The sequence below is a fragment of the Heloderma suspectum genome, chromosome 4 (genome assembly GCF_057233095.1).
Source record: "Heloderma suspectum isolate Gila_16-S chromosome 4, 16-S_ref, whole genome shotgun sequence".
NCBI lineage: Eukaryota > Metazoa > Chordata > Lepidosauria > Squamata > Helodermatidae > Heloderma > Heloderma suspectum.
In genome coordinates, this window is record NC_139461.1 from 168,838,097 (window position 1) to 168,858,733 (window position 20,637).

At 43.0% G+C, this 20,637-nt stretch overlaps 1 protein-coding gene across 1 annotated transcript in view; it reads left to right on the plus strand.

Annotated features, from left to right (window-relative positions):
* The window catches only part of PAPPA2 (pappalysin 2), a 198,917-nt gene that overhangs the window by 141,237 nt on the left and 37,043 nt on the right, over positions 1 to 20,637 (plus strand). The window contains exons 17-19 of the mRNA XM_084851216.1: positions 13,335 to 13,503; positions 14,438 to 14,570; positions 17,528 to 17,637. Of these exons, the coding sequence (XP_084707342.1) occupies positions 13,335 to 13,503; positions 14,438 to 14,570; positions 17,528 to 17,637 (412 nt within the window). The remainder of the gene's footprint in view (positions 1 to 13,334; positions 13,504 to 14,437; positions 14,571 to 17,527; positions 17,638 to 20,637) is intronic.

Below are 20,637 nucleotides of genomic sequence, written 5' to 3' on the forward strand. Positions count from 1 at the left end.
GCCTATGGTAGAAATGTGCAATTTTGGCTGGTGTGTGTGTGTTTTTTAAATTTACATATTTTTCTATGACTAAATTTGCATAACATTCCAGAAAGTAAAAAAAAAAAAATCAAATCTGTCTGGAAATCTGCAGAATTCATGCGATTCAGGAAAAGATAGTCTGCTGCGGAATCCACAGGTCGGATTCATAGAAATCCGAACTCATTTAATTCTGTTGTGGATTTCTCAACATCCCTAGTTGGTATAGTATAGAGGCTGAGTGAGTGAACTGCATAGTCTCATCCCTGCTTCACATCTAGCATTGTTTGTAGGCATACTCTTCGGATGTACAGAATTACCTTCTCACTGTTTTGTATTGTTTGGGTAACTAAAACTGCTTTCGGAATGGGGGTAGTGGCTGTTGGCTTCTAGGTACTGGCACATGACTTCCTGAGTAGAGGTTTCAATAAAGCAGTTTCAGTAAAGCCTGTGATGGAGAAATGTGTTTTTGCAGATGGCTGTCAAGGAGCAGTCTTGAAGGGCTTCATGCTATTGTTTGAGGGTACCGATGCTGCACTAAAAGCTAGGACTATCTGAGGAGATGTGTGCCTGCTCTGTCCCACCCACCACCCACTTAATGTATATATTTGTAAATAAAATATATATTGTACAAACATCATATTACAGGAAACAAATTGGTTTTGGACCTTCCACTGGCTCAGGGCAGTAGGGAGTGCAAAACATTATTCTTTCAACCTCAGTCCCCCAAATATAATGTGAGGTTAAAAATATTGGCCTGCCTTACAAGGCTATTGTTTAATGTAGGCTGGTATTATTGAGATAGCTGAGATAATGTATATGACAAATGTGTGCTACATTGTTATTTTGTGCAGATACTCAGCCAGCGGCTCCTACTTCCCCGTATGCTTGTCTTTGATCTCTTCCAGCATTCCCTGCCTTTCTCTAGGGGAGCATTTAGAATTCTCAAATGATTGGAATTTGAGCATGGCACAAGCAGTCAGCACATGACTTACAGTAGGGGTGGCTGACTTGTTGCCCTCCTGATGTCAGTGGACTGCAACTCCCATCACCCCTAGCCAGCATAGCCAATGATGCTTTTGATGCTTGGTGCTGTCAGCCATTTTGTTGCTCGGCTACTCCTTCTTTGGCCGCCCTTGCTGCAGAGCTCTATGACAGCTGTCAGTTAACCACAGAGGCTGTTCAGACATCATGCTAAGCCAACATGGTTAGCTCAAAACTCCTAACCTTCATGGCTTAGTGTGATGTCTGAACAGGGTCATTGTTTGTTAAGCAGAGAAGCTTCCTCCAAAGCGAGCTGACCTACCACTTAAAATCAAAGTATAAAGTACAAGGAGGATGAGGCATTGATAGCTCCACACCTGACCACCTCTTACCTGTCTGATGTACTGTAGGTAGATGAGAGTAAAAGGTGAACTTCTCAGTCTCCTACTTACCTCTGCTTATTTCTCCTTTAGGGGCCGATTGTCGCTAAGAGTTGGGAGGGGGAGGAGCAGAGACAGTAAGCTGCCATGAGAATGACAGTGGTGGCTCTACGTTTCATTCAAACTCTCTCTGCATGAAGAGGAAGCTTTCAGAATTTTCAACCATCAGAGCCTGGCTTACACAATTTGCAATATTCCAGTATGAACCAACCTGATCTGCACCTCCCGGACTAATGAGTGCATTGGTACATAGCTATCCATTAGTTTCCCACTTCTCTACATGTTGCAAGTCAGTTCTTGCCTCAAAAAGCCTATCAAAATGTGTTTCAAATGCAAATTGTGACACAAAATACTTTTAGAAATGCGTGCTTTAAGGAAAAATATATTTAAAAATAGGTATTCAAATGCAAATTTTGGCCATTCCAAAGTAGTAGTAGTAGTAGTAACAAAAATTGCAGATTAATGTGGAAACATGACAGAATGGACCTATGAGTGAAGACATTCAGAAGTGACCCAGACCAGAAATACTGATTTGTCCATCCCTACTTGCCCATAGTTACTTTTCTCATGATGAGTGTAATATGGATTTCAAATAATATTAAAGTCTGTTTACTTCCTTAGGGAGCTGGTGCTCTTTGACAGTTTTCCGTCTAATGGAAACAGCGCTGGGGAAGAGCAACAGTGCCAAGCAGTGGCTGCATCTGCATTCCCAGGGGAACTGTTTCAAATAAATGACTGCCTAGTCCAACCTTCCCAACCTGGTGCTGTGCAACTCCCATCAACCCCAGCCACATGGCCAGTCAGTGGTGATGGGAGCTGTAGTCTAAAACATCTGGAGGGCACCAGATTGGGGAAGGCGCGCCTAGTAGTTCAGGTTTTTAATGGAACTCTTTAAACTTCCCCAGTCCTACTTTCTGGACTTTCCATACCTGCTCTTTCCCCCACAAGTGCTGACTTCCTGATCTGTAAGTCCACAGAAAACCCTTTTCATAAAGGTTTGGGTGTTACTGTCTGCAAAACCCAGTGCATTGGGAAGACGCTGTTCTTGGTAAGAGCAATCCTTTGTCCAATCCCCTTGTTTGGCTGTACCAAACACCCATTTATCCCAGCATTGTGTTTATAACAGTGGCCAACAAAATATTTCTGGACCACTGGAAGAAGGCCTTTCTTCCTGGTGCTCAGAGATATACTAAGAACATAAAAAGACTAGGCTGGGACAGAGTAAGGTCCATCTAATCCACCATCCTGTGGCCAGCCAGATATCTCCAGACAGCCCACAAGGTAGGCACTAAAGCAGCCACCCTCCCTAGTGTTAAATACAGGAACTGGTATTTAAGTAACACCCCTGCCTGTGAACATGGAAGTTTCAATTAGCTACCATGGTTCATAGCTGCTGAGAGACTTACCGTCCTCCATGAATTTGTCTAATCCCCTTTTAAAGATGTCCAAGCCAGTGGCCACCACCATATCTCTGGCAACAGATTCCACAAATTAATTATGCACTCTGTAAAGGAATACTTCTTTTTCTCTTGTCTGTCTTGAACCTTCTGCCAATTAGTTTCATTGGATGACTCCTGAGTTCTAGTATTATGAGAAAAAGAGACTAAGTCTCTCTGCCCACTTTACTCTCTACTGTATTGTTTCTCTTTTGTTTGGGGGGTTCCATTTTGCTAACATAGATAATAGACACAAGATTGTTGTATATTTTGCAGCCTGGGAAGACAATATATAAACACTAGTTATAAATGGTGCTGCATTTTACACTTTATGTTAAGAACACGCAATTAACTGACGTGGCCCAATTTCTCCGACGGAGTCTTCCTATGTACCCCCTTAGCATGGAACACAGACCCAAGAATATTTGTCCAATCTTTTTTTTAATCAAAGAGCCAAATGTATGTTACATGTAACAATAGCACAATAGCCTCCTCTTTTGCTGGAGAGCACCTTCTGGAGGGGGCAGAAGACAAGAGATGCACCAGGGGGATGCCTAATTCCCTACCAAACTTGAGTTTGGTACTCCACTGCAGAAAAGCCACTGAATGAGCAAGACAGATTCTTAATATTAGACTCAACACATATAATAAAACCTTTCCTGCTTACCAAACTTCCTCATTGCCACCATCAGGCTCAGATCTTGGAGGACAGCATAATTACAGTTAGGACTAGATCTGTATTTGGAATCAAGGGGTGTTCTGGTGTTTGAAATTCCATAAGTAAATATCCAGATGCAATGCTAAGTCAGCTGCAAGAAATCAAGCAAACAAATGTGTGGAATGGAAGGTTCCAAGGAAGCAGACTATGATAGGGTAAGAAAACTGGAAGACAGTAGCCTGGCAGATGAGGGGTAGCCTATACCTCAAAGAACACTATAAAAGTTGCCCTTGACTGCCCAAGCCGGAGCGTGAACTCAGTAAGTTATAGCACGAAAAAGAGCCAATCAGACCAGGCTCATCCTCTGCCAATCTGAGGCTGCGATAGAGTGGTCACTGAGCCTGGTGAGTCTGCAGTACTTATGACTGGCTGGCTTAGGTTGGTATTAGAAGGAAACTACCTCTACTCCAGTACCTGCAAGGGGCCTGGTTTAAGAAAACAGTGACTTTGACTTTCCTGAAACAAAAGATAATGGTCTCACTCTGTGCATATCAGGAAATGTATGACTTCAATGAAGAGGATAATAGAAAGGATAAGAAAGGATTTAGAATGCTTGTTTATTAGTTTATAAATGTTTCCAAACTGTGGGGCCATGGTTAAGGATTCTGTCTGGTTAGTGTACTAGCCATCCATGTTAGATCCAATTGTTGCGGCTAGTCTGATCTCACAGAAAGAAGCAGAGTCTTGGCAGGTGTTATCACAGAACTGCCATGGCTTGCAGTGTATATTCTCAATTTTTGTGTCCTACCATTCTCTACTGTCAAACTAGTTTTGAAAATTTTGTAGTACTTCAGTTAGTAGTTGGGAAAGCACAAAACAAGCACCAGAAACATGACTAATACTGCTGTAAGAAACATATATGTAGGATGGAATTACTGTTGTGGCTGCCTATTGGATAGTGCAGATGATGAGTCACATACTTTGTTGTTGTTGTTCAGTCGTTCAGTCGTGTCCGACTCTTCGTGACCCCATGGACCATAGCACGCCAGGCCTTCCTGTCCTGCGCTCTCTCCTGGAGCGTGCTCAAGTTCATATTCATTGCATCAGTGATGCTATCTAGCCATCTCATCCTCTGCCGTCCCTTTCTCCTTTTGCCTTCAATCTTTCCCAGCATCAGGGTCTTTTCCAGAGACTTTTCTCTTCGCATTAGGTGGCCAAAATATTTGAGTTTCAGCTTCAGTGTCTGTCCTTCCAATGAGCGCTCAGGGTTGATTTCCTTTAGGATTGACTGATTTGACCTCCTTGCAGTCCAGGGGACTCGTAAGAGTCTTCTCCAGCACCACAGTTCGAAAGCATCAATTCTTCGGCGCTCAGCCTTCCTCATAGTCCAGCTCTCACAGCCATACGTTACTACTGGGAAAACCATAGCTTTGATTAGACGGACCTTTGTCGGCAAGGTGATGTCTTTGCTTCTCACTATGCTGTCTAGGTTTGCCATGGCTTTCCTCCCAAGGAGCAAGCGTCTTTTAATTTCATGGCTACAGTCACCGTCTGCGGTGATCTTGGAGCCCAAGAAAGTAAAATCTGTCACTGTTCCATTTCTTCCCCTTCTATATGCCAGGAAGTGATGGGGCCAGATGCCATGATCTTGGTTTTTTTAATGTTGAGTTTCAAACCAGCTTTTGCACTCTCCTCTTTCACTCCCAACAAGAGGCTCTTGAGATCCTCTTCGCTTTCTGCCATTAGGGTGGTATCGTCTGCATATCGGAGGTTGTTGATAATTCTCCCGGCAATCTTAATTCCGACCTCTGATTCATCCAACCCGGCGTTTCTCATGATGTACTCCGCATATAAGTTAAATAAGCAGGGTGACAATATGCAGCCTTGTCGTACTCCTTTCCCAATTTTGAACCAGTCGGTTGTTCCATGTCTGGTTCTTACTGTTGCTTCTTGACCCTTGTACAGGTTTCTCAGGAGACAGGTAAGGTGGTCTGGTACTCCCATCTCTTTAAGAATTTGCCAGAGTTTGTTGTGATCCACACAATCAAAGGCTTTAGCGTTGTCAATGAAACAGAAATAGACGTTTTTCTGGAATTCTCTTGCTTTCTCCATGATCCAGCGAACGTTGGCGATTTGATCTCTAGTTCCTCTGCCTCTTCAAAACCCAGCTTGTAGTTCCGGTAGTTCTCGGTTCGCAAACTGCTGAAGCCTAGCTTGTAGGATTTTGAGCATCACCTTGCTGGCATGTGAAATGAGCACAATTGTGCGGTAGTTGGAACACTCTTTGGCGTTGCCCTTCTTTGGAATTGGAATGTAAACTGACCTTTTCCAGTCTTGCGGCCATTGTTGAGTGTTCCAAATTTGCTGGCATATTGAGTGCAGCACTTTAACAGCATCATCTTTTAGGATTTTAAATAGCTCAGCTGGAATACTGTCATCTCCCCTAGCTTTGTTGTTTATAATGCTTCCTAAGGCCCACTTGACTTCACTCTCTAGGATATCCGGCTCAAGTTCAGTGACTGCACTATCATGGCTATCAGGGACATCCAGATCTTTCCTGTATAGTTCTTCTGTGTATTCTTTCCACCTCTTCTTAATCTCATCTGCTTCTGTTAGGTCCCTGCCTTTGTCCTTTATCATGCCCGTCTTTGCACAAAAGGTTCCCTTGAGATCTCCGATTTTCTTGAAGAGATCTCTAGTCTTTCCCATTCTGTTGTTTTCCTCGATTTCTTTGCATTGTTCATTTAAGAAGGCCTTCTTGTCTCTCCTTGCTATTCTCTGGAACTCTGCATTTAGTTGGATATATCTTCCCCTTTCTCCCTTGCTTTTCGCTTCCCTTCTTTCCTCAGCTACTTGTAAAGCCTCATCAGACAACCACTTTGCTTTCTTGTATTTCTTTTTCTTTGGGATGGATTTCGTTGCTGCCTCCTGAACAGTGTTACGGACCTCCGTCCATAGTTCCTCAGGCACTCTATCTATCAGGTCTAATCCCTGAAATCTATTCGTCACCTCCACTGTATATTCATAAGGGATATGATTTAGGTCATACCTGAATGGTTTAGTGGTTTTCCCTACGTTCTTCAATTTAAGCCGAAATTTTGCAACAAGCAGCTCATGATCAGAGCCACAGTCAGTTCCAGGTCTTGTTTTTACTGACTGTATAGAGCTTCTCCATCTTTGGCTGCAAAGGACATAATCAATCTGATTTCGATATTGACCATCTGGTGATGTCCATATGTAGAGTCGTCTCTTGTGCTGTTGGAAAAGAGTGTTTGCTATGATCAGCGTGTTCTCTTGGCAAAACTCTATTAGCTTTTGTCCTGCTTCATTTTGTACACCAAGGCCATGCCTGCCTGTTATCCCAGTGATTTCTTGACTTCCTACTTTAGCATTCCAATCCCCTATGATGAAGAGGACATCTTTTTTGGGTGTTCGTTCTAGAAGGTGTTGTAGGTCTTCATAGAACCGATCAACCTCAGCTTCTTCGGCCTCAGTGGTTGGGGCACAGACTTGAATTACTGTGATGTTGAATGGTTTGCCTTGGATTTGTACTGAGATCATTCTATCATTTTTAAGATTGTACCCCAGCACTGCTTTTCCCAGCCTTTTGTTGACTATGAGTGCTGCTCCATTTCTTCTAAGGGATTCTTGCCCACAGTAGTAGATATGATGGTCACCTGAATTAAATTCGCCCATGCTTGTCCATTTTAGTTCACTGATTCCCAAGATGTTGATGTTCAATCTTGCCATCTCATGTTTGACCACCTTCAGCTTACCTTGATTCATTGATCTTACATTCCAGGTTCCTAAACAATATTGTTCTTTACAGCATCGGATTTTCTTTTCACCACCAGACACATCCACAGCTGAGTGTCCTTTCAGCTTTGGCCCAGCCGCTTCACTCTTTCTGGCTGTACTTGGAAATACCCTCTGCTCTTCCCCAGTAGTATATTGGACACCTTCGGACCTGAGGGGCTCATTTTCTGGCGTCATATCTTTTCGCCTTGTGATACGTTCCATGGGGTTTTCTTGGCAAGAATACTGGAGTGGGTTGCCATTTCCTTCTCCAGTGGACCACATTTTGTCAGAACTGTCTGCCATGACCACATTCCATGGGGTTTTCTTGGCAAGAATACTGGAGTGGGTTGCCATTTCCTTCTCCAGTGGACCACATTTTGTCAGAACTCTCTGCCATGACCCGTCTGTCTTGGGTCATGACCTGTCTATGCTGCATGGCATAGCTTATGGCTTCACTGAGTTACGGAAGCCCCTTCGCCACAACAAGGCAGTGATCCATGAAGGGGAGTCACATACTCCCCCCCCAAAAAAAAAAACTCCCTGGGATTTTTGTTTTGTTTTGAGTCACATACTCCCCCCCCAAAAAAAAAAAAATCCAAGGGACTTTTGGAACTGTTCTTTAAAGAGCCACATATGGACTCATGTAGGCCTTCCTTTAAAACGAAAAGAAAAGGGGGTGCAGGGTTTCACTTAGAAATTAAATTGCCTAGACAAGAAGTGGCTTTGTATCTGGCCTAGTCAATTTCACATCTCCTTTGAATTCTGTGGGACTTGGGCCGGCCCCTGCACTTTGTGAACCATCATCCATGCGTTCCAGTCAATGAAAGTCTCTCAGATCTCCTATTTTCATTACTTGCATGGGACTACCAAAACAGTGCGGAGCAAGGCAGTGGGGAGTGACAATGCACCTGGCAGGCCATAACGCATGGCTGTTGGGGTGTATTGGGCTTGGTGGTTCATAAGTTGTACAGCCTAGACTAGGAGGGGTGTCTGCCTTATTAGAAATTAAGGAAGACAGGAAAGCTTTTTCCTCCAGAGAAGCGCCCCCCCCCCCCCCACACACACACTTGTACATTTTTCAAGGTACAGATGGTTGATTAGGGCTAATTTTACAGTAGTGAAAAGTGACTCTCATTGCTGTTAAAAAAAAAAAAAAGCAAAGTAAATTGCTCTTACCATGTGCACATAGTAATTGACTGAATGAGCAGATACCTTTTATTAGGCCAACTAGTGGGCTGCTGCTCATCATCAGTGAAGGTTTCATAGCCATTTCTCCATCAGGTCAGAGTGTTCTTGAGCTGCCTTTGGTACATTCATTATTTTGGTGCAAATGCCTTCCTTAGAAATATATGGCATATAGGTAATTGACAAGGATAACAGAGTGAATGGACAGTTTTCTCAACCTTTCTTTTTTCTTATAAAGTGTTTAAGCAGCATTGTTTCAGCAGCACAAGATGTGGTTGCTGTATTTTCTGGCCAAAGAATCCCTTCCCTTTACCAGAGAGATATTGACAAGTTGGACAGAATTCAGAGAGAACCCACAAAAATGACAAAGGGCCTGGAGAGGTTGACTTGCCTAAGGCCCCTTTGCCTGAGCCAAAACTGTATAGTTTCAGGATGACAAAGCGAGAGGGGCGCATTAACTGGCCGCCTGTTTTCAAATGGATTTGGACAGAAATCAGAGAGGGGGCCTTGTAGGGAAGGATGAAAAGTGGAGTAGTTTCCTTGTGGGAATATGATATCCTTAAGAAGCACGAGACTCAAGCAGGCAAGCAGCCATCTCTTGTGGAATGTGCCGAATGTTGGGGCATAGACATGGCTAGATGTACTCCACACTAAGTAATTTTGTATCCATGTAATTCAAATGCTGAACCAAAAAAAGTGCTGAATTCTGTGATGGGCACAAATTGCACAAATTTAGCAGATTTGCATGATTTCTTGTACTTTGCATAATTATGGGTTTTTTTAATACTACGTTTAAATAATTGATTCTAGTTTTGCTAGTCTTGGGGAGGGGAAAGGAGCTATGCATGCAATATCTTTATTGCCTGATACCACCTGCGTCTCTCTGTGGCTATGTTCCTGCCTGAGTGAGGAGGGAAATCTGCTTTCCAGCTAAGCATTGCTTTGCTTACTTGGACTGTCTGTCCAGTTCTACCCATGTTCAGTGCTGCAATTACATGAAGGGGAGCCAACAAGGCTGGGCCTCTCTTTCGCTTTTTGCGATGCCTTCCCTACCCTAGCTACCGTTTTTAGGGCTAAACTACATGCTATGTTAAATGCAAAGTGTGCAGCTGATCCTTGCTCTTTTATTTACTTCCGTGTAAATGTATGGGGCTCCGATCTAGGTTGGGATCACTGCAAGCAGGTTGGAGACATTTAATCTTTCCCACCCAGCCACTTTTTTCTTTCAATTTGCACCCCACACACACACACACACACATGGGGGCTTTAACAAAAGAGGGAAACTTCATTGACACCTATGGAGTTTTCTTCTTTTTATAGCCTCCGTGAGCAGTGTGTGTGTGTGTGTGTGTAGGGGTGAAAGTAAAGAAAAAAGTGGCTGGGTGGGAAGGTTAACCTCCCTACCCATGTGCACAGTGGTCCTGATCCAGACTGAGACCTGCGCAGTTCCGTGGAAGAAAACAAAAGAGTGAAGATCAGCAGCATGCTATGTATTTAATGCAGCATGTAGTTCAGACCTTGGAAGGCTATGGGAGAGGGCATGATTTGGCTAAAACTGGGAGGAGTAAGGGGGCATGTCTTGATAATTTTATTAAGCCCCCCATCTTTTCCCTTATGCATACTTTGAGCAAGGGGGCCGAGGGGGAACCTCCATGGTTCTCTCAATGTGCAGAAGCAGACAGAACAGGGAGGGGTGGAGAAGGAGGCCAGACATCTTTACCTCTGCCTTCCATAATTGTTGCCCTAAGGGGAAAGAGGTGGGAGCAGCCTGATACTCTCCAGATGTTTTGGATGACAACTCCCAGAATCCCTGACCATTGGCCATGCTAGAATATGCATATGAAGAGCTTTGAACACTTTAAATGCTAAGACACTGTATAAATGCTAAGTATTAATATTTGACTCAAACAACCAATGTACTGTAACCACGTCTTGTCTACACGTGTCTAATCATGACACTTGTATCTGAATGGACACATTTTAGGCTCTTTAGCCAAATGTCACAGTGTTCAGCTGGAACTGGAGGCATCCAGGTGGGGAAATAGTAAGTCGTCAACAAGCCAGGATTAGGATAGGATACTCAAATGGTTTGAGTTAGACGGTTTATTGCAGAAATAGATAATTACATGAACAGCATTCAAAGAGGGCTAGCAATTGCTTGGTTAAATCTATAGAAGAGGCTTTGTGGCAGACAAAGAGCTTCTCCACACAAGGTTCAAAACCCGCACCCTTACTGGGGCTTCTGCTTCTGGATTCCTTGCGGGATTAAGTTTGCCTCCTTCACATGTGGTTGTTTTCGGGTTTTTTCTTTCTGGGCAAGTTCTATATGTTTCATTATTCAGCCACTAGGTGGCACTGTGATAAAGCAGAAATTCACTGGAAATTTATCGCACTTCAAAGCATGACCAAATCTCTTATCATGTTATCCCCATTGAGAATTACACCGCTATAATGGCAAGAAAGCACGGGAGGGGCCCTGGAGGTTGACAATGTCATATAAAGGACCCACAAAGAACCATGAGTGACCAATCACAAGTGCACAATAAAAGCTTTGTGTAGAAATGCCCAAAGAGAAAGCGAGTGAGAGAAGGAGCAACTTGAAGGGACAGAAGAAGGGAGAGGGGTCTGGATAGGGGTCTAATTGAATTAAATTAAGACATGGGTAGCTGTTCTAAAGTTAGGGAGGTGAGAAAGAAAAGTCAGAATTGGAAAGGGAGAGAAGTTGTAGCATAGATATTACATATCCTGAAGGGATGGGGGTAAGAAGGGATTCTTTCTCAGTGGTCCGTGGTGATCTGGGAGTCTTTGGAACTGGAGCATCAGGGTTATGTGGGTTGCTCCTTATGAGTTTCTGATATATTAGACACCCCAAAACCTGGTGTAAAAATATGAGTATGTTGGCAAACAGGAAGGGTAGAATTTTCTTGCTGACAAGAGGAAGAATGAATTTCTCTCTGGAGCAAGCAGCAAACCCTTAGAGGTGAGAGAGGGGTGAACTGGCTAGTGCAGAATGATGAATTCGCTTCTGCAAATAATTCTTTTTTAAAACTTTGGTTCTGGGGAAGTTTTCTCCCCTTAATATTGAGAGAGGGGCAAAGGAGATATAGGTGGCACCTGAGCATTTAGGTTTCCCACTGCAGTTGCCTAGTGTAAGAAGATGCAGAGCGTAAGAGGGGGTTGTATGCATATTTTAGGTGTAAATCCCTAACCTTGGTGGATGCTAATGGATATTAATGGGGACTAAGTACCTATGTTGTGTTTATTAGTACTTTCTGCATGGTGCTTTCCTTTGTTAGGGCTCTGGATTGCCAGTGAAAGAGGTGTGCCTGAGTGACTTGATTGCAATAGGAACCTGTCAGAGAGTTACATATCTGCATATCCTGAAGGTCCCGTGTTTACTTTCTTGCCCTGGTTTCCTAAGCCTCTGCTTAGTCTAATTCACAATGGAGATTCTGGAGTCAAGACACTAGGGAGAGATTTCAAATGGCAGCAGGGCAGAGCCTGTCGGTAGCAATGCTCCGTGACTTTCGTATCTCGGAGAATGTTTATTTATTCCCTACTCCTGCTTACTGTCAAGCAATATTCTGTGTTCCTTCTTTTATGGAAAGCTAGGACAACTAGGATGGGCAACAAGGCTGTCACAATAACAAAATGAACTTCTGGATGAGAGGCAATCTATATGTTTCTTGGTTTCATTAAAGTTTTGGGGCTATAAGGATATGCCGAATGCTTCAGTTAGGGATGAATGAACCAGTCCGTTTCCAGCCTATGTCACTTTTGTGTGTTTCTACCCGTAAGTCTTTTCCATCCTGTTTCTGCAGTCATCTGTGAATTAATTATTTTTTAAATCCACATGAAAATTCATATTTGAATACGTATTTGAAATACATTTTCTCTCAAAATATGTATTTATAAATGTATTTTTCTCAAAACACACATATTTATGTATGTATGTACTTATTACAGTTCTATACCACCCCATAGCTGAAGCTCTCTGGGCAGTTTACAAAAGTTAAAACATTAAAATACAATATACAAAGTTTAAAAACCATTTACATAAGAGCATGCAGACAATGTACACAAACAACATATAACTAAAAACAACTTTGAACTAAAAACAGCTTAACAAAAAATCCAATGATAAAAACAACACAGCTTAAAAACAGCACAGCTTAAAAACAGTATACAAGAGTCAGCACAAGGCACAAGATATTTTGTTCCAGATGAAGGGCTCCTTGCACTACCAGCTAGAGGGCATTGCACAGCTGTAAAATCTTCCACACAGGGAAAATGTATTTTCTTTCAAAATATGCATTTTAAAACTATCCAAATACAGTTTTTGAGCTGAGAACCATGTCATAGCACCCAGGAAGTGTGAAAACCAGCAGATAACTAAGTTCCAATCCACATATGGAAGTCTGGAAGATAAAATCTCCCTCACAGCTGACCAAGGCAGGAGAGAAAATGGAGGAGAGAGATGGGCATTGGAGGGGCCTGAGCTGCACCAACAATGAGCAAACCTGCTCTGGCCCACCTGACTCAAGCAATTTTATTTAGAAAGGAATGGGCAGGGTCGGTGGCATGGAATTGTCAGTGAATAGTCACTTGTACTACCCAATAGACAGAAGCAGCCAGAGACCCTGGGTGCCCAGAAAGCCAGGATTGTGCTCTGTGAGGTGGGGCAACCGGTCTGGACCCCATCACAAAATACTGCTCATTATAGCAGGGTTTTTCCTTCTTCTTGGCCCCTTGCAGATGTTCTGATGCAGGTGGAGTAACCAGCCTTGTTCTGTGTTTTTAATCCACACCCTCCAGAAAGATCCTAAATATTCTGTGTCTTGAAAGTGGCTTCTGGGAAGAAGGCAGCTGTGTACCTGTGCTGTGTAAGCCACCCCCACCAGTCTTTGAGGGGATGTACAACTGCACCAATGGCTTTGAGCTTGACAGCCAGTGCATTCTGAGCTGCAGCCCACAGAGTAAGAAGGTAAGGAGAACCATTCAGTAATATGGGCATTTCCTAATAGCTGAGAGACAAGTCTATGAGTTCCATTGGAAGGAGGATCCAGGCACCTTTGGCAATCTCTGCTTCAATTCTGCAAAGTTTTGGCTGTATGCTTTTGCCATGCTTGGTGATATCTCTTGCACTTGGTTTTCTTCTATAGTATATCGAGGGCAGCTAGGCCTCTGCAGCATGAGGTGGGGTGTGTGTGGATTTACCTTACCATCCTTTCCCTGCAGTGGTTTTCTTATACCATATAGACAAAATCACACCACTGTACTACTCATTAATTAAACTAGGATATTTAGGGTGCTTCCAGATGAAGGTCTCTTTGCACTTCCAACTAGAGGGCATTGTGCAGCTATAAAATCTTCCACACAGGGAAAATCTCCATCTTTTACTCAATGGATTTTTTGTGGTAAGAAAAAAAGATGGAAGAAGTGGTGGGAAAACAGGGAGCATTTTGAGTCCTCTGGACCCCCTGGAAAATTTGGTGAATGAGGTGGGGCAATGGTGCAATAAAAGACTATCTGGACTCACCCTTCCTATATCTGGTTCTATTTTTCTAATCAACAGTAAGATTATGAATTATACCAATGTGTATTGGGTGGAGAATACTCGCACACACCTACTCCAGTTAAGACGTTTGAAGTTGAAAACTGGTTTAGTATCAGTTCTAACAGTTACTTTCTCCCCTTTCAAGCCTATAAAACTAGTGTGTTGATGTCAAATGTCCTTTTCCCCAAACCACTACAGTAACACCAATAAAAATGTGAACAACCCCAGCAGAGGAGAGCATTTGTGCCAGTTTAGTGAAAGTCATATTTGGGCTGGCATTGTCTGTAGTGAATCTTGCAACATAAGAGTGGTCTTGAATTATTTGCTTCTCATGAAGTGCTCTGTTTCTTTTATGCTTCAGCTCCCAATCCTTTGCACTAAAGATGGTTTGTGGTCACAGGAATTTAAGTTGTGTGAAGAATTGCAAGGGGAATGCTCAGCACCGCAAGAGCTTAATTCAGTGGAGTACAAGTGTGAACAAGGTTATGGAATTGGTAAGCATGTCATGTCAATTTCTGATCATCCCCCTCCACTTACGTTTCCCCCCACCCCCCACTCCCCTTTTTCAAATCCTTCCAGCAGGGCTTGCCCCCCTCCGAAGCTAAGTTTGTTACTTTCTCTGAGGATTAATAAAGAACTCAGTGGTGAGCAATGACTAAAATTATGGCACATTTCTCTTTTTTTTAAAAAAAAAATTTTTACTGCCACTTTAAAACCAACTAGGCTGCTTAGATAGTTGCATAATAGAGATGGTATGAGTATTTCTGATTTTCCTCTCTGAGTACAAAAGCCAGGTATTCATGGGCTGCAGATAGGTGTGCTGAACAATCAGCAGGTTCAAGAACATCTCCCTCCTGGGTTCATAAAAATTCACTCTGGACATCAGGAAGAATGAAGTGCAGAAGAGGAGGTGGTATAGTTCCTAGAACAGCAAATTAAGTGGAGAGAAAGTGGAAGGAGTTCATGGGGTGAAGAGGCAAGTCTGAGGAGAACAAGCAAAAGGCAATACAGGAAGAGTAGAAAGGGAGTAGAAACTTGGTCTCTACTTTGGGTGTGTAAAAGGATGCCTAGGATGAGCCTTTTTGAAATTGAAATTCTGTACCAGTACAATTCAAATTTCATGGCAAGAAAAGCTGCATTCTGTAGTCTGTATAAATCATGTAAGGTAAACATTTGCATATCTTCATTTTGCAGTATGTTCAACCATTTGCACTGTTTTGTATAATTTATTCTGATTTTGTTTGATGTGGGAAGGGGCAAGGTACTACACTGAAGCCCCTCACTGACCACGACAAATTTTATTCACCAACTTGCATAGCATCTGAGATTTCAGTAGATGTTTTCTACACATTTGCAGCGTAAGAGCTACAAACTGCATGTGTCTAAAGGAAGCTGAGATTCTCAGGAATTCTACAACAATACCATATGCTGTGGGTTTTCTGCACTCCCTCAGAATTGCAGCATACAAACAGCCCTACTCCTATATCTCAATTGATAACTTTATCCTTAAAACAGACTCTCTGTTTGCACTCCTGTATTTTCCTCTGATGAGATAAAGCTGTTGGGGGAAAATTATTTTTCCCTCATTCCTTCCACAAGATAGGTACACCCAGGGGAACTTTGGATTCAAATTAGGGTTTCATTCCTCAAAAATAGAAAGAACAGGAAGATCAACAGATCAATTTAAGTTATTTATCACATTTGTTCCCCATTCTTCCTCCAAGGAGCTTAGGATGGAATACATGGGGTTATTCCAATTTTACCATCTCAAGAATCTACTGAGGTAGGTTAGGCTGAGAGAAAGTGAAATGCAGAAAAAAGAAGGGCAGCATTGATCTCAAACCACAAAAACAAAGAGGCAAACCTCAAAAGGTGCTAAACAAAATTCTGTTCTTATTTTCACTCCTATCTTAATGCATCTAATGCATTATGGTGATCTTCATAAGAGGCAGTCATCACTTCTTTGTATGGTAAACATTGACTCTGACAAAAGGAAGGGGGGTATGTTTGGGTTACGGAAAGGATGGCTAGGGTTGGGTTAGGCAGCACAGGTAGGCCTGGGAAGGGCTTCTCAGGCTTGGACTTCTCTCTGCGCTAGAGGAGAATTTTGGCCCTCGTAAAGCTCTCCTATTGGCTGAGGGGGGCTTTATAAAGGGGGGGGAGGAGGAGGACCATGTGGGCCACTTTGGGGTCCTTGCAAGAGGAAAAGAGGTGGGATATAAATGTAATAAATACATAAAGGCACTGAACTTTGTTTCCAAGCCCAAAGGTGGCTTACTTGGCTGGTATCTCTCGTCCAGAGGCTATTAGGCAGCCAGTAGCTATTACTGGACAGTTTGGGACTGTATATCTTTAGTGCAGAGCACCAAATGCATGTTGGCAGTTTGATCTCTGGGGTGCACTGTATTTAAAGTGCATGCATTAGAACAAATCGTATCTTTGCACATTGGAAAGCCGAGTCCTGCATCATGTGATCTGCAAAGAGGCAATTACCATCTTTAGTCTGACTTTCTGTGGGTTTTGGACCACAGGAATTGTGAGGGCTTAGTACTGAAATGCAAGCATTAATTACACCCTCAAGGATATAGCAAGTATATAATGGTTACCATCTAGCCAAAATGAAATGTTTACAGTCCAATTCATTTCAGTGGGAGAATTAAGCACTGGCTTAACTCTTTTCCGTTGAAAACAATAAGACTTAAAGGTGCTTAGGTTGGGCTGGATTGAGCCCCATGTATATATTTCTGTATTGAATCCATTCATTTGTATACAAATCCTGATCCCATTTGAACTCATAGACACTTTGCTGAGTTCTTCATACACATGATGCACAAATTCAGTTAACCCTACTCCCAGATTCTGCAGTTGCAATAACTTCTGAAAATTTAAATGATTTTTCATGCATCTACAACTTTTGCAAAGTGGCATATTTTGCCTTGGGACTTCTTTTGCAGATGTTTTTGTCCAAATATTTATTTATTCATTCAAGAGTATGGGAAGTAAAATGGAAGTAAAGAAAAATTACAGGAGGAGACAGGAGCAGGGAACCTGCGGGATGTGATAGCTGATAGCTGTGCTACGTGTGGGGAAAGAGACCAACCTGACCCCTGGAATCCACACCTACATTGTCTCTTCCATAAGATTATAGCAGAAGTCTAACTTTTTCAGACATTTCCCTCATCATTTCCTCGTCATTCATCCTGCAGTCTAGAACCTTTCTCTTTTTTAAAAAAAAAACCCTAAAAGTTAAGATTGTCATTGTTCTGCACAAGCTGCTAGAGTATCTGTCAGAAGCCGTATTACACATGCAGAAGTTTTGGTGTGTCCTTTCAGATTCTGAAATGGGCAGCATTGTGAAGAATTCTTGTTCCTTATAGAGGCCCTTGACACCCAAGAGACTCTCCGTAATTTCACATAGAATGATAATCTTTGCTTTGCTTTTCCACTCCAGGTGCTGTGTGCATACCTTCCTGTCTAATTCTTCCAAGAGACCCTGTGATGCTGCCTGAAAATATCACTGCTGATACCATGGATCACAGATTGAAGCCTACCAGAATCCAGGTAAAAAAGGGGAAAGATGCCCAGGAGTGACATTGAAATTATTTGTTTTAAATCTCCTTTCAATGAACTGCTCTTAGTCAATGGAAAGTGTTGACATGAGGCTTTGGATTCTTAAGTGAACTGATGCACTTTTCCATCCCATCAGCCCTGTTTAGGCAGAAGAGGTACAATAAAAAAAAGCTGATGAAAGAAGGGAGCTAAAAGGAGGTGGCACTGAAGGGGCATGCAGAGGAGGAGGCTGTTTGGAAAAGGGCCTCTAGGGGTTTCTGGTCTGTAAGAGTTTCATCATGCTCCATTCAGAAAGTGATAAACAATTTGTCACTTATTACATGTCATCAAATGCAGCAATTGTTTCTAATTAAACCCGCAGTCGTTCTAACTGTACTTACTTAGAATTAATTCATTGGACTTACTTCTGAGTATACAAGCTTAGATTGGGATGCGTTGAAGATTTAAAAAGAGCTGGCTCACAAAATGTTCATTCAGTCACCATGAACTGAAAAATGTTGCTGTAATGGAGCTAGGAACGTGTCACTGACTGGCTCCTTTCTTCAAAAAAAATCAAAGCTTCTAGGCATCATGGTTATGGATATATGTTTGAAAATGATTTGGTAGTGGCTGCAAAAAGGGAGCACCTCTAATTGATATGTCTGCATGTTCATTCAAAAGAGACTTCAGACTTATTCTTCTTCCCACATACTCTAGAGTCTTGTCAAATCAGGGGGGCAAAGTCCTGGGAGAAAGCCAAAGTTGAGGTACAGTAATATAAAGATGAAGCAGGTGTATGGCAAGGAGCAACAGCAGCAGAGTCTATGGGCATCTCTACACAAGCCTAAAATCCTGCATTTAAAACAGGGTTTTCTGCTTCCATTTTAAATGCAGGATCACGACGACGTCCTTTTTCACCTGCTCCCCTTCCCCCCTCCCCTTCTCCCTTCCTTCTCCCTGTATCTGAGTCTTCCATTATCTTTCATTGATCTCACTCCTCTTCTTGCTGCTTTTCCTCTTTTCACGGAGGAAACTGAAGCGGAAAACAATGGAGTAATTTGATAGCTTATTATCTGTGATCTAGTTAAAAACAGAACAAAGGGCATTTAGTGCAGGAGACACCTTGAATGATCACAGTGTCATGTAAAGAGCCCGCAAACTTCTGTGAAGGAGCAATCTCAGTCATAGGATAAAAGCTCTGTGTGAAAGAGCCCTCCTTGTTATTCAAACCAGTGAGTAAATTTGACCTGGAAATATTGATAGGAATCAGCCTTTTCCACATTATCTTTCTAGCTTATTGTCTGGGAAATTACAGGCTGGTTAGCTTAACACCTGTTCCGGGTAAATTGGTTGAAGGCATTATTAAAGATAAAATTAGTAAGCATATAGAAGGACAAGCCCTGCTGAAGGACAAGCTCTGCTGAAAAAGAACCATGGCTTCCACAAAAGTAAGTCCTGTCTCACTAACCTTTTAGAGTTCCTTGAGAGTGTCAATAAACATGTAGACAGGGGGTGATCCAGTAGACATTGTTTGCTTGGACAAAGTCACTCACCAAAGACTCCTGAGCAAACTTAGCAGTCATGGAATAAGAGGACAGGTCCTCTTATGGCTCAGTAACTGGTTAAAGCAGAGAGCAGGAATAAATTATAAATTCTCCCAATGGAGGAAAGTAAATAGTGGGGTACCACAGGGATCTGTATTAGGACCAATGCTTTTCAACCTGTTCACAAATGATCTGGAATTAGGAGTGAGCAGTGAAGTGGCCAAGTTTGCTGATGACACCAAATTATTTAGGGTGGTTGAAACAAAAAGGGATTGCGAGGAGCTCCAAAAGGATCTCTCCAAAATGGGAGAACAGGCATCTAAATGGCAAATGCAGTTCGATCTAAGCAAGTGTAAAATGATGCACGTTGGGGCAAAAAATCCCAACTTCAAGTATGGCCCGATGGGATCTGAGCTAGCAATGACCGACCAGGAAAGAGATCTTGGAATCTCAATGAAGATGTCAACCCCGTGCGCAGCCACTGTAAAAAAGGCAAACTCCATGTTAGGCATAATTCGAAAAGGAATTGAGAATAAAACTGCCAATATCATACTGCCCCTATACAAGTCCATGGTGCGATGCATGGTGTGGAGAATATGGAAAGGGAGACATTTTTTCTCCCTCTCTCAAAATACTAGAACCTAGGATTAAGGATGGACGAAAGTCCCTTACCTGGTCCTGCAGCTTGCTTCGCAGTGGGGGGGAGGCGCTTCGGTTCTCCCTCCGAAGTTCAGGCCGGGGGGGAGGCACCCTGCCTCGCCCGGCCAAAATTCAGGCCAGGGGGGAGGCGCCCCATCCCTCGCCGCCGAAATTCAGGCCGGGGAGAAGCGCCCCGTCTCCCCGGCCGCGAAATAAAAAAGTAAATGTTAAAAAAAAAAACCACACACACGTGATAGGCTACGTAACGATTTACGTAGCCTATCATGGCTAGATTTCCAAAGTCAGCCGTGATAGGCTACGTAAATCGTTACGTAGCCTATCACGTGTGTGTGTTGTTGTTTTTTTACATTTACTTTGTAATGGCGGTGGTGGCAGCCGGTCGGAAGACCGGCCTCCGCCGCCGCCGAAACGCTGCCGGGACCCGCCGCCGAGAGGGACATTCGCAGGAGGTAAGTCCCATCCCGGGGGGGGGGGGGGGGCGGAGAATTTCACCACCAATTTCGGGGGGCCGAATGCGTTGGCATTCGGCCTCCCCGAGATTTGTGGAGAAATTCTCCGCCATCCCTACCTAGGATCATTCTATGAAGCTGATTGGTGGGAGATTCAGGAGAGATAAAAGGAAGTGCTTCTTCACACAGCACATAGTTAAACTAAGGAATTCGTTACCAGAGGATGTAGTGATGGCCACCAATTTGGATGGCTTTAAAAGGGGGTTGGATAAATTCCTGGAGAGAAAGGCTATCAGTGGCTACTAGTCTTGATGGCTATGTGCTACCTCCAGAACCAGAGGCAGTGAGCCTGTGTACAC